At 44.3% G+C, this 14,130-nt stretch overlaps 1 protein-coding gene across 18 annotated transcripts in view; it reads right to left on the reverse strand.

Annotated features, from left to right (window-relative positions):
- PTPN3 (protein tyrosine phosphatase non-receptor type 3) overlaps positions 1–14,130 on the reverse strand; it is a 142,395-nt gene that overhangs the window by 41,592 nt on the left and 86,673 nt on the right. For all 18 annotated transcript variants that reach the window (XM_019946387.3, XM_019946383.3, XM_019946385.3 and 15 more), the window contains 6 exons: positions 10,450–10,570; positions 9,217–9,304; positions 6,273–6,361; positions 5,054–5,117; positions 3,518–3,690; positions 338–472 (listed from right to left, as the gene is read on the reverse strand). In XM_019946387.3, the coding sequence (XP_019801946.1) occupies positions 338–472; positions 3,518–3,690; positions 5,054–5,117; positions 6,273–6,361; positions 9,217–9,304; positions 10,450–10,570 (670 nt within the window). The remainder of the gene's footprint in view (positions 1–337; positions 473–3,517; positions 3,691–5,053; positions 5,118–6,272; positions 6,362–9,216; positions 9,305–10,449; positions 10,571–14,130) is intronic.

The raw sequence follows: 14,130 nt of genomic DNA on the forward strand, positions 1-14,130 counted from the left end.
ATGGGAAATGTGAGATTAAATAAAGTTAAACATGCTTCTTTATCACAGGACTTCTCAAAACCTGAATATGCTAATTTCAAGAGCAGCATTTCAGTAAGCTGCAGTGCTCAAATTTATTTAGACCAAATAACATTTTAAAAAAGAACATCCCAGCGTCATACACTAAAGAAAATGTTTAGCTAGACTTGTGCATTTCACAAAAATAGTTACTTCTGCAACAAACATGCAAATGTAAACTCTGACCATAGGCCACCTGTAGTTATGTTTTTATTTGTATTGAGTTTTTAAAAGAAGTAAAGTGTTTACCGGTAGGTAATACCAAAAAAGGAAGACATACCAGTTGGGAGTAATAGGAGGAGACCGAGACGGTAGACTCTTGGTTTCTAAATGTTCCACGGATAAAGATCTCTGCATGGCCGGGTTCCAGACCATCCCTCCGATCACTTTTTTGCAATACTGGTTATTTACAGACCTGAAAAACCAGATGTAGGTTCACTTTCTACACTGACATATTCGACGAGAAAGAAGTGACAGCGTAAGCGAAACATGTCTACACACGCTCCCTCCCTGATGGATGACTGATTAACACCTTGATGACCCCGGCAGAGGTTACCAGGAGTGGAGGTACACGGGTCAGAAGGGATTCCTTTCTGTCCTAGCTTTTCCTTATGTGATGTCTTCTCTTCGGGTGAAAAAATATTTTCTTGCCCTTACTATTTCAAGCAACAAAACTGCTTTCAGAATATAACCAAGCCTTACCAGATAGAAGGAATTTCAGGATTAACACTGAAATACAGTTCAAGTAACTTCAAGGAATGCTCACTTTACGCACACTGGCATGAGTACAAACATTAACCATGCTTCCCAGTGTTCTTTGGCATCCTAGCTGGCGGAGACCGTCACTGTAAATCACTCAGAACTCTTTAAGAGCAGACCTGAGAAAATATGCTTAGACAGCAGAGTTTCAGGCCATGTTCTCTGAATGTGCCACCCTGAAGGTTACTTTCAAATTTTATTTATACCTAGAGAATTTAAATCTCAGCTCTCCAGACCCTTCAGAGAATGAATTATTTGAGAGGATGGAGTTTGAAGCCAGTTTCGGGGAAACTCAGTTCTGGCATTTCTAAATTTTAAACAATGTTTTAATGTCTCATTAAAACATTCCACGCTATTCCTTGCAGCCTAAACCATCACCCCAACAAAACACAGGACAGAAAAACCACAAGAACATAGGTAACACGAAGCACACCCTCTAGAATATCAATGTACTAATTTTCAATGGGAAGTACGGTTGTCACCCTAATCAAAATGCTCACAGAAGCATCACCACGAGAATCTACATCAGAAACCAAATTACCGTTGATTGAGAGCACATCATCGGAATGAGGGGAGCAAGCTGGTTGATTCAAAGGTTTAATGTAGCAGCTCCCCAAAGTATGCGTCACAGGTTATTAACAGGTACTCTTTGGAAAAAGAAGTGTTCCACTGTCCCATAAGCTTGGAAAATACCGAATAAGTTTCAGAGGGCCCAATATGCAAATGTATAGCGGCATCTCTAGGGGTTGGGCAAATCACGTAACCTAAGCCTCAGTTTCTCCATCTATGAAATGGAGAGAATGAGGGATGAGATTTGCCAGTATGCTGAAGCTGGTATTGGTGGTCAAGAACTGCTGACCTGTGGCCACTGAGCCACCCACCGTGTCCCAAGTGACCCCTAGTGGCAGATTAAAAACGGCTGCAAGTTCTCTGACTCTTGAACCCAGGCTGGCCTGGGACTGCTTTGACCAAGAGTAGCTGTGCCAGGTATGGGCCTAGCCTTTAAGACGACCGGCCACCTCTGCCTTCGGCTCTTGCAGTCCCAAGCCTCTGTGTAAGAAATCCAACTACCCTGTGAGAGGCCCTGAGAACACACAGAGAGGGTGGGGGTCCAGACGGGTCCAGCCTTCTGATCATTCCATCAAAGGCACCCGGTGTGGGAGAGAAGTGGTCCCGGACCCTCAGCCCGGCCCGGCCACCAGCTGCATCTCACTGAGAAACCCTAGTCTACATACTGCACGGAGAGGAAGGATCATCTGGCCACACCCTTCCCGAACGCCTGACCCACAAGATCTTGAGATATAATATAATGGTTACTGCTTTAAGCCACAAAAACAGGGGTAGTTTTTCCTGCCACGATGGAGAACCAAAAAAAAAAAAAAAAAAAAATCCTCCGTGTTGGTTGCATTTTACAGATGAAGAAATTGAAGAAGCAAATTAAATTAAAACTGATGTAGGTCAGATTTTAACCCAGCCTTCTGTAAGACAGTCCAAGCTTTTAGTTGCTCTCAATGCCACTTCTCAGCTCACCGAGAGGATTAAGTCCAACTAAAGTAAATGCTACATTCCAGCAAGTTACGTTTACGGCACGTTCAGAAATAGAGCTACCGAATGTGTAAAAATACTGGACGGTATTAGAACACAAAATCTTGGAAAATATATTTGCTCTTGGTTCATCAGAAGCTCAGAGCATTTAGCACCATAAATATCAATACTATCACTGATACTAACAGACATTTACCACTTATTCAATTGAGAAAGCTATCAACTGATTACCATGCAATAGGAAAGCCACTGGAATGGTCTGGTACAGTCCCACATATCAGACAAGGGCTCAGACAGGGGCACCATTTTTAGTAACAGCCACATCAATTAAAATAAAAATCACAAAAATAACTTTCCCAACCAATTTAGAAAATAATTTGATATGGAATTTCTGCTACATCTTATATTTAGAAGGCAAGTATTTATAATACATCTTGTATCCTACATCTTAGAATAAAAACATATACAAAAATATAAACTGCATGAGAACACACTGTAGTCTAAAAGTTTAAAATGTATAGATTTATTTACTAGTCATTAAGTATTTTAAATATCATTCCTACGGATAATAGCACACATGGAATTGCTGTAAGGATTAAACATATAAAAAAAAAGAATGAAGCATAATGAAGTATGTGCATGGAACAAGGTAAGCACTCAGTAGTCGTCAACTGTAATTATTACTGTTACTATCTTGTGATTGCTGGATGTAGTATATGCCAAAAAGTCACCTGACTCTGGAAATCTTTATTTCTGCTCATTCGTTATTATAGAGCGCCTTATGGAATTACTGTTCAGTGGGAGAGGCTGTCTTAATGGCACCAAGATGACCCTTAGTCACAGCCTTGTGCTTCCCTTGGCGTGACATGACGGAGCTGTTCCAATGCTGGCTGCTTGGGGGCTCTGAGTGTTACAGAGTTGAGCAGGCAGAAGCAAGTGACAGGAACAGGAGAAGCGCCTGCGTGTGTGGAAAGACACACTGTGGCCCCAGCAGACTTTCACCCATGGTTCTAGACCCACCAGCAGCTCTGGCCTCAGGGCCGGCGCCCCTGGGCAAAGACGTCCCTCCCCCTGAGGATGTTTACTCCCCAGGGGTGACCAGGACACGTTCATTTCTCAGCCTAGCGTGGAGACTGTCCCTAAAGCATATACTCACTTTTTGGGGTTCCTAGAGCCCAGAGTCCAGTACTGAGACAGAACATTCTTTTCCTGAGGTAGTAGCTTCTTTGCCTGAAAGAATGTATGGTGCTCGACACAGGATTTCCATAAGTTTTTGCAAGATCGGTAATTTAACATGTTGAAGGCCACTATGTGTTCCCTGGATTCAGTCTGGGAGGAAAAACACAGTAGAGATTTCATGTACACAGATGTAGGAGCAGGGTCTCAAGCATTTCATGCCCACATCGGTGGTTATCAAGTAAGAGACAATGGACAGCAGAAAACTGGTTTCAAAATTCCTTAGGCCACAAAAACAGGGTTCTAAGAATATTCAGCAGCAGGATTTGTTAACCATCTTTATGAACGTGGTAATAAAGACGACCAGAGTCTACTCTTCATCATCATCTGTGGTCTTTCATGAACGCTTTCATTTCACACCTGCCTACATTTCTAGGTCGGATATATTTGGAGCAACCAGATAAGGGCTGTCTGATACATTCCTTTCAAAATTTAGCTCTGGGAAAAATCTCTCCCCTGAAGAAATCATCTTTCACCTATCAAATGACAGGAATCTTATAATGCTTTGGGTTTCTCTATTTGCTTTCCACAAAGAGAGTCAGATCTAGTGCTCGCTTATAATAATCATTTTGATCATTTGCTCTACCTCCATTCTACCTGAGTTCAGGTTTTCTGTTCTCATGTTAAATTACCATCCTGTGCCTTTTTACGGCACCTTGAATTTTGCATCTGGGGCTCGGGAGACCCAGATTCTAGTCCTAGTTTTCTCTGAGCTTTCGTGCTCTCAGTCCTAAGAGTTTATTGTGATGTGGAGCCATTTTAGGTACATGTTATCTTTGGAAAATTGGGAAATGACGTAGTGACAGTAAGTGAAAAATATGCAGCCTGACAAGACAGAGTGCGGTGTCGTGGGAAGAGCGGGCATCTCAGATGCATAACGACCAGTTCAAATTCCAGCTCCTCCACTTCACTAGCTGTGGGTTCTCTCACCTCTAAGTTGCTCTTCTCCGTGTGGAAAACCAAACTGAGTTATCTGGAGAGCTGCAGACTCCTCCTATGAGACATACACGCAAGGCCGCCGTGCATTTTAAACACATCAAGGGAAGGAACTGACCTTGCTGACTTTTGTTGCTACTCTGCAGTGGGCTCGGCCAGGTGCTGTGATCAATGGTGCTTCTATCTAAATGTGATGATTCCCTGAGGACTGGGCATTGTTGCATTCCTGTAACTCAGACTACAGGAGGTTAAGTAACCCGCCCAACTGGTGAGTGGAAGAGCTAGGACCTGAACCCAACGTCTCTGACTGCAAAGCAAGTGACTTCCTCAGCCAGATAAGCAGAGTGAATTACACAGAAGACTGCGGGGCCCACCGGACCCTGATGCCCACTTTCTTTCCACCGTTTGCAATGCTCTTTCTTCCCTGTTACACGTACGACAAATTCCTTCACCTGCTGAAGGACTAAGGGCTGAACTGGCTAAAAGCACAAGGACCAAAGCAAGCACAGGTACAACTCACCTGTTTTTGTCGCTGATGTATAAAGAATTTCTTCCTTTTGAAAGAAATTTTTAGAATGTTCACCCTGCAAAAAAAGTAAAACACAACACAAAAGAAGCACATCAGGGAGCAGCCAGGTTGCAGCTGGAGCCTCTCGGCGTGTGTTCTCTAGTCCACGATCGCGATGGCTGGGGGCTCTCGGCTCCCTAGACTTTGCTTCAGCGCAGAAAGGATGGCGGCCCCATCACCTCGGCCAAACACTAAGTAGCTGACTGAAGCTGAGCGGCACATCAGGGCCCCTGGTTTATGATGTAGCTCTTAAATAACAAGGACCATGGGCAATGCGCTCTCTGCTGTCAGCTGCTTTTGTGATACTGCAGCTCTGCTAGGGCTGGTGTGTACCTGGGGAAGACAGCTGAGGGCAGTGTGGAGCAGCAGGAGGAGGACAGACAGACCTGCGTCCGCATCCCAGCTGCTTCGCAAACTTAACAGCCACTTAATAGCCGTGTGTCAAGTAGCCCCTCTATTGTTTGCACAGTAACACAATGATAGTCACCATTAACAGCCTTCTTTATACTTAAAAGCCTTACAAGCAGCCCCTCTACTAAGACTTGCAATACTCCTGAAAAGTACGTATCATTATACCCAGCTTTCAGATGAGGAAACTGAGGCTGGGGGACAGCGCGTAAGTGCTCAAGATCATTCAAGCCAGGAATGCTTGGAGCCAGGATCTGAGCTTGTGCTCGCAAGTCCTCCACCATGGAGCCCTTCTGAACAGTGGGGACAGCACTGCCTTTCTCAGATTTGTCAGGATTCAAGTCTGCTGGATCCCCTGAGTTTTTAGACCAGAACTGGGCACTTGGTAAAACTTCAATTAGTAACTAAGGAACTGCCCTGAAAATACAGCTCCTGCCCAGAGGAAGTTCTCCGAATCCTGGCTAATGTGCCGCCCAGGAAGGATTCCTTAACTCCAAAACCTGCTTTGTGTTGTTTTATCCAGGTTTCACACGGTATCCCAAACCATAGGGTGACTGGGGAAGAAGGGGATGCTGATAAAAACCAAACTAATTTTCCCAAGTACTGAATCTGGATTAATTGTACAGGTCAGAGGTAAAAGCTTGGGAGAAAGTCTCTGTCCCTTCTTTAGAAAGAAAAGTTTAAAATTAGAGGCACCATTACTTTTGTTCAGCATATTTTTAAAGCACGATTCAGAAAATAATTAGAACCGGTTTGCACTTACCAAGGATAGAAACTTGTGCAAATATATTTTCGGTACACAGCGATGCCCACAGAAGCAATTCCAATCATTAGATCTAAACTGTGCAGATCCTGTAAAAAGGAAGATCTCAGATTCACAGCGTGTTACTGTCATGCTTATGCCCTCCGGTAACTTAAGCACCCACGCTTTTATAAATAGCACTACATGTGAGCTCCAAAAGGAAAATTACAGAAAACAGGCAAAAATCTCCTCTTAACAGATACTTAAGATCCAAGTACTTAGCACCAAATTCTTCTAAGGTGAAAATACATTGCCTGACAGCAACACCTGGGTTCTGCCAGTTTACAAAGTTACCACCAGGCAACCTCACTCATTCCACAGAATCATAGAAATGAACATTTGCCTTTACATCTTCAACGATTAGTATCAGACACCATATTGAAATCAGAAAAGCCTCGTCCCCCGCACAGCTTTAAACAAATCTCAACTCCCATCACTGAGAAGGCTTTAGCTATTAATATGAAGTGTAGAACTGCTGATTCTAAACCCAATGAAAAATAAAATATGGCTTATAAGTCCAATATAGTCAACATTTATTAAGAGCCCATGTGCTAGGCATTGCCATAGATAATGAAGGTAATAAAAGGAAGATACAGCGACTACAAGACATAGTCCATTAAATCCATTTGAGAATGAAAATTTTAAAATAAACAGTGCCTTCCCTTGAGTCATCTATATCCCTACTTACCCAATCAGATACTCGTAATTTTAAAGAAGGGGCAGAGTTACCACTGGATGTGAACCTTAGGTTTGCCACTTACTAGCTGTGTTGGTCTGGGCTACTGGCCTCAGTTTTTCCTTTTGTACAATAAGGATTGTCGAACCCACCTCAAAGAGTTTTATCAAGCTGAACTTAGAGAATATAAGAACGTATTGGTATGCAGTAGGTATAAAAAACGTTCATCCCCTTCACCTCTCAAGAGATAGTGGGACAAATCATTTATGAACAGTGATGTGAACACGGGGGGTTGGAGAAACTGGCCAAAGCAAACACTGCTTACCCGTTGTGGAAAGTCCAGAGAGTAATCACTGTTGGGCACCCAACTGAAATCACACGCTTAAAGCAAAACCAAACTGGCAAGTTGAAAACCAGGGTTGCATTAAACGTGATACTTGGGATCAGAATATAGGGAAATATTAAGCAGGTGGGACAGAAAATTAGCAAACAAAATAAAAATCAAGTGCAGAATGAGGAAATAAGTGAATGCTTTGTGTGGGCCAGTGACGTGGGTCTCAAATCTCCTGGTTCTGTGGTCATCACGGCAGCATGGACAGTCACTGTTCGCTCAGTTCCCGTGCCCATCTCCAAACCTCCCAGCTTGCGGAGCAGGACTGTATGATTAGCTGATGAACAGCTTTGCTCAACAGTTCATTGGCTGATGAACAACGAGCAGAAGTGATGAGTCCCCTCCGGGCCGAATCATTTAAGAGCTGGTGTGCAGCCCTCCAACTTCCCCTTCCCTTGGGACAAGCATGAGGCCACATGTGAAGATGGTGAAGCCACCAGACGGAAGCAGCCTAGGCTGCTGAATCACTGCACGGAGGAGTGCTGCCCTGGAGAGCCACCGGGACCCATACAGCCTTTGAACTACTGAGAAATAAGCTCTGTGATATCAAGTTACTGATTTTCAGGGGGCTTTGGTTGATGCAGCACAGCCAAGGGTAACCCAACTCCCTCTGATACCACGGGGGTGTCAGGCAGACAGGTAATCAACTGGCGTCAGGACCTTCATGAGACCCTGGGGGTGGGGGGAGCACAGATCAACTCAGGCAGATGTAAAACCCACTTCACCATTGAAGAAAGGGCTCCACAACGTTCTACCAGACAAAACAGTATTTGCAAGTGGAATAAAAATTAAGTCAAGTCCCAAAGTTGATGTTTTGTAAGATCCGTGTCTTTTTCCTACTTTATTACCTATGTTATATCCTGTACACTGCACAGTTAGGGGATTGAAGTAAGAGAAAAGAAATGAAAGTGTTTCTATGAATTGCAAAAATATTATTTAAATGTAAACTTTGGTAATTTACTCAACTTCCCTGAGCCTCAGTTTTCTCACCTGTAAAATGGGGTGATTAGAACACATTTCCCAAGGCTGCTATAATCTTTAAATGAGACCTTATGGTCACATATGAAAGCATCTGGAACAATGGCTAGTATGGACTACGTGTTCAACCAATATTTGCTTCCTCTGGATATGATGTGGCCCAATTACAGGTAGAAAATGTAAAGGTCAGATGCCAATTAGACAGTGCTGGGGTCACACACAGAAGCCATTACTTATGTGCTACCTGACCTTTGATAAGTCCCTGAGTATCAGTTTCTCCATCTGTAAAATGGAGGAAATGACAACACTTACCTCATGGCATTACAGTGGGAAATAAATAGGGACTGTGTCTGGCAGTTAGAAACGGCTCAGCAGATGATAGATATTCATCAGTTTTATTTAAAAAGTCACAACCAATTCAAAATACTTGATTTTCATAAACATGCCATCATAACAGAAAACTATCATATCTGAGCACATAATTAGCTCTAATTTGAGCAGCACTGAGATTAACTAGTAGAAACCCTGGCTCATTAAAGAGCCACTTGGAAAACAGAACTCTATACATTTTTCACCTCTTTAACCATGAGATGGTCTTACAAAAATTACTTGTTTCTAACCCCCGTGACCCCCGCAAAAGTAAAAAGTCTTCAAGTAGGACAGCAAACACGAAAAAATCCAAGTGGATAAAGAACCAGCAAAACTCAGTATTACTTTATAAACCTTTCAGGTATCATTAAAAAAAAAAAAAAAAGGTCTTTTTATTATACTGGAAAAGAGATACTTTCAAAGAAGCTTTCAGATGTTCAGAAATTAAAATAAAAATCACTTTGGAACTACGCCATGCTGAGGGTACCTACCCTACCACTGTGCAGCTCCACTCCATAGAAGTCGAGGGTCCGGGCTATGTTGATAAAGCAAGATTCCGCTTCTGACTGCTTCAGCCCACTGCAAAGGCAGACAGAAGATGCAGAGTTCACCCAGTACACAGAATCTTAACCCCGATTTTTAAAATTAGTAAAAATCTAAAAATATTGATACCATTGCTATAAGGTTATTAAATGCCTTATGTTATTCATCTTAAACAATCAAACCCCAAATGCTAGCAAACCACGTTTTTCTTCTTGTCCACTGAATATGACTTCATCTAGCCCTCTCGTTCCTCTATTAAAAACTACCTCACATTTAGTAGGTTCTCAATATTCAGAGATAAAGACTGTCACCTTCTGGAATTCCCACCCTACCTTTTCCAGGTCCCTAAAGTAGTACGTGCTCTTTAGGTCTTTCTGCCTTTATCTATCCTTTTAGCAGCAGCCTCAAACTTCCAAACGTCACTGTACTATTTTAGGATGCTGGCTCCTGCCTGGACAGCAATTCTGGGAGAGGATTGGCAGTGCCTTTTTGAAGGGACACTGGTTGCTTAGGCCTTTGTTTCTATGGCCTTCCTGAGAATGTAAGGTCCCTTGAGACCTGGCCTTCTCGGTCAGGGTGGCCCTTATTTGACCTGGACTGAATGGAGCCACTGCAGCTTTAAGTGAAAGGAGGCAAGGGAAGAGGAGGCCAGAATCGGGCGAATCTGCTGGAGTGGAGGCTTGGCCCGAGGCATCTGCGGAAGGGTGGTGCTCCCTTCTGGAAGGAAGGTGGTTTTCCCAACTGAACCCAGAGAGGACAGGGATTCACCCAGCCTGTCAGCACCTATGTCTGTCTGCCTGTCTATTCAAAACCACCTGAAGGAACGGCTCATGTCATTAAATATGGGAACCTGTTAAAAGGTTTGCCTGGTAGGGTCAATCTGTGGGGCAGTCAGATTCAAAATGGGCATTTCCTCCAGGAACTAACGGATTTCAATGACATCCTGAAAAAGAACGCAGCAAATTATCCTGAACTCTCATAGGATTTCACACTTTACAGAAATGCTAGTAATGCCAGATATATTTGCCATCGTAAGAGCTCAAAGGTTCACAAACCCCCGACATCTTGAAAGGATTCATAAGCAAAAGCAAGAGAAGACAACATCAAACCCAAAAGGGGACACGAGGTCTGACAGTGCCCGACCTGAGCTCCCAAAGTAGGTCACCCGCCCCTCCTCTCACCTGTGCTGCTCATGGAGCGCCTCCACCTTCGCTAAAAAGTCCTCATTCTGATCCGGTATGAACTGACTATCAGAAAGATAGCCCGGAGGATGAATGGAAGAATCATGGTCTCCAAAATGAGCTATCAAGACAGAACGAGGGGAAAGCACCTTTTCAATGTGGTCTGTATTTACAAGCACCTGTAGCATCAACAGAGAAGATTTCTCAATCAAATGACTCCTTCTCTGTCTCAAGGGCAGGGGTTGGGGAAATCTTTGGTCATGCTTCATAGTCAGTCTCAGGAGGGAAGGAGAGGAGTGAGGTAGTTGCTTAGGTGAATTTCATCCCAAAGTTGAAAAGTCAGATGCAAGGGTATCTTTCTTTACATCTACTCAGCCTGGGGCTCACCCTCCTCAACTGCCACCACACACAAGGGCTGCTCTTTGAGATCTGCGCTGTAATGAAGGGATCTGTGTCCTCCTTACACTGTTCCTTGAGGGCTGGGAGTGGGTCAGACTCATCTTTTGGGCCTTGTGCCCAGGCACGGCACATAGTAGCTGCTCGGGTGTTTGGAACTCACCTGCAGAGAGGCTACTGCAAAGTTCAGTTTTGGAAGGGGAAAAGGGCAGAAAGCCAAGTGACCTACACATACAGACTCGGTCATGGGTGGACCACAGGCCATGAAGGCCAGCCAAATGTGGCTAAGCTGTGAACAGGAGTGTCGAGGCCGTATGAGGTAAGCACAAGTGTGGCGTACAGGTGAGTCTGTGCATGGTGAAGTAATTTACAGGAAGTAATTTAGATGCCCCGACGCTGGGTCCCCGATGAAGAAAGCCCAAGAAAGCCTTAGAATCGCCTCATCCAAACTCTGCATGTTGAAGGAGAACGTGAGGTCCAGAGATGAGAAGGGACCTACCCCTATCACAGAGCTATTTTTCAGCAGTCAAGACCAGAACCTGGCTAGCGCTCCCACCATTCTACCAGCCTGCCTGCCACGCCTGCGGGCTACTGCTGGCCATTTGCGGATGACAGTGGTCATGTCCCCAGACGACAACCAAATGCTGCAAATGACCTTCTTGAGCCTCAAGGCAGAGTCCTGTTAAATTTTACACTGTTGGTTGCATCAGCTCATGGAGATCTTCTTGGATTTTGACTTGGTCATCCATCATATTAACGAACAGTCCTAACCCCTGTGCCTTTCTGCAAACATGAACAGCAAGGTTCTCTTTTTAGTCAAGTCACTGACAAATGTCTGAACTTAACACAAGACCACCAAGTGAACCTCCCTGTAGTGTGGTTGTCCTTGGAAATCTTAAGTCGGCTACTCTGCAATGAGCTGTGTTAACCACTAGGGGGAAACAAAGTTAAACAGTCTTTGGAAACCATCTGCAAAGCACAGGGTGGTTTCCACGTTGTATTCAATGAACAATGACATTATCCCACTAGATGCTCTTGATAACCTAGCGACAGGCCTTACTTTTATCCCCATTAAACAGATAAGGAAATGGAGACTCAAGGAAGGAACCTGCCCACTGCTGCTCAGGCTGGTAACTTGGAGCCTAGACCCTGATCACAGTTCATCTTCTTTATCTACTTACCATACAACATGCCCTGAACTCCAGAGTAACACGCTTTTCTGTTTGTGGGGAAGCAACACATGAGAAAGCTAATTATAGCAGAAAGAAAAGGAAATAAACACTTATGTGGGAAATACCTTGTCTTTTAAGTCCCATACATTCTTCTGGCTAATATTTTATATTTTGCAGGACAGAGTGTATGTCTCAGGTACTCAAATGTACGGCATATCAAGTTGTTCTGTTGGGAAAGCCCTTATTTGCTATTCATCTAACTCCAACGTGATCTTGGAGGCTCTTCTTAAGGGGTCATCACTGGGAAGCTTTTCTACACTACCTCCCCCTGCACCCTCCTTCCCCCTCCAAGGAGAACAAAGTGCATCCTCTGTGCTCATCCTCACTGCCAGCATCAGTTGGTCCATATCTGCCTGCCCACCAGGCTGCAGACCCTTTGCAGAGAGCAGCTGTGCTCTATCTGTGCAACCTGAGGCTACTGCAGAATCCACACGTGGCACACGCTCAGAGGCCATTATAGAACAAATATGTATTTTCAAAAACTTCATTCCTGGGGACTTCCCTGGTGGCGCAGTGGTTAAGAATCTGCCTGCAAATGCAGGGGACACGGGTTTGATCCCTCGTCTGGGAAGATCCCACATGCTGCGGAGCAACTAAGTCCGTGCGCCACAACTACTGAGCCTGCACCACAACTACTGAAGCCCACAGGCCTAGAGCCCGTGCTCCGCGACAAAGAGAAGCCACCTCGATAAAAAGCCCGCGCACCTCAACGAAGAGTAGCCCCCACTCGCCACAACTGGAGAAAGCCCACGTGCAGCAACAAAAGACCCATTGCAGCCAAAAAAAATAAAAACAACTTCACTCTTGGGACTTCCCTGATGGCGCAGTGGTTAAGAATCCGCCTGCCAATGCAGGGGACACGGGTTCGATTCCTGGTCTGGGAAGATCCCACATGCCGCGGAGCAACTAAGCCTGCGCGCCACAACTACTGAAGCCCGCGTGCCTAGAGCCCGTGCTCCGCAACCAAGAGAAGCCACCGCAATGAGAAGCCTGCACACCGCAACGAAGAGTAGCCCCCGCTCGCCGCAACTAGAGAAAGCCCACACGCAGCAATGAAGACTCAACACAGCCAAAAATAACTAATAAATAAATAAATTTATTTTTAAAAAAACCCTTCATTCTTTGACCCTCATAGACCTTGACAGGTCACCAGCAAACTTCCACCATCAAGTGCTTTCAGGTTCTTTACTCACAGATCACTTTACTTTTTATCTGGTAAGAAAATGTGCTTTGTTTTGGCTTCACTGGCTACTGGTAGGCTTGTCTTCATATCAGATGTCCCTCTGGGACAATGTGGCAAACCGTATCAGATAAAATTTAGGCTTACTCTTATTTTTCTTTTTTTTTTTTTTACTTTTTGGCCACGCCCTGTGGCATGTGGGCTCTTAGTTCCCTAACCATGGATCAAACCACCGCCCCCTGCATTGGAAGCACGGCGTCTTAACCACTGGACCGCCAGGTAAGTCCCTAGGCTTAATCTTTGATCCAGCTATTTCATATCCAAGAATTAATCTTATAGAAATATATGCACAGAAGTATGGAAAAGTGTGTGTAGGTATATGTTTGAGGGTGGAGGAATAAGAAACTTCTACTTAAAACTGCTCGCCTGACAACCTATGATATTATTAGCGTGATAGTCACACTAATGTTTCTACTGCAGCTAGTCTGGACTTTTTAGGCGCTCATAACTTCCTTTAGCCCCCATTCTATCAGTCCTTTGCAGAGGGAAACCTGACTATTGAAGCTTAGGAATTTTATTTGGTACTCTGAATAGTTTGTTTACAACAGGCCGTTCTTTAGACAGCTTTCTTCTGGGCACAAAATATAGCACGAGTTAAACAACACTTGCCACGAGCCAGGCATATTCTAAGAGCTTTAAGTATATTTCATCTTCACTCAAACCTATGATTAGATATTATTATCACCTCCACTTGACCGATGAAGCTGAGGCCTGAAGAGGCTCAAGGTCAGGTAGGTGTAAGTGGAAGAGACAAGACCCAGGTACTATGGCTTCAGCCTGTGCTCTCACTGACTCAGTTAACAGCGATGGTCC

This window comes from Tursiops truncatus, chromosome 6 (genome assembly GCF_011762595.2).
Source record: "Tursiops truncatus isolate mTurTru1 chromosome 6, mTurTru1.mat.Y, whole genome shotgun sequence".
In the NCBI taxonomy this organism is placed as follows: domain Eukaryota; kingdom Metazoa; phylum Chordata; class Mammalia; order Artiodactyla; family Delphinidae; genus Tursiops; species Tursiops truncatus.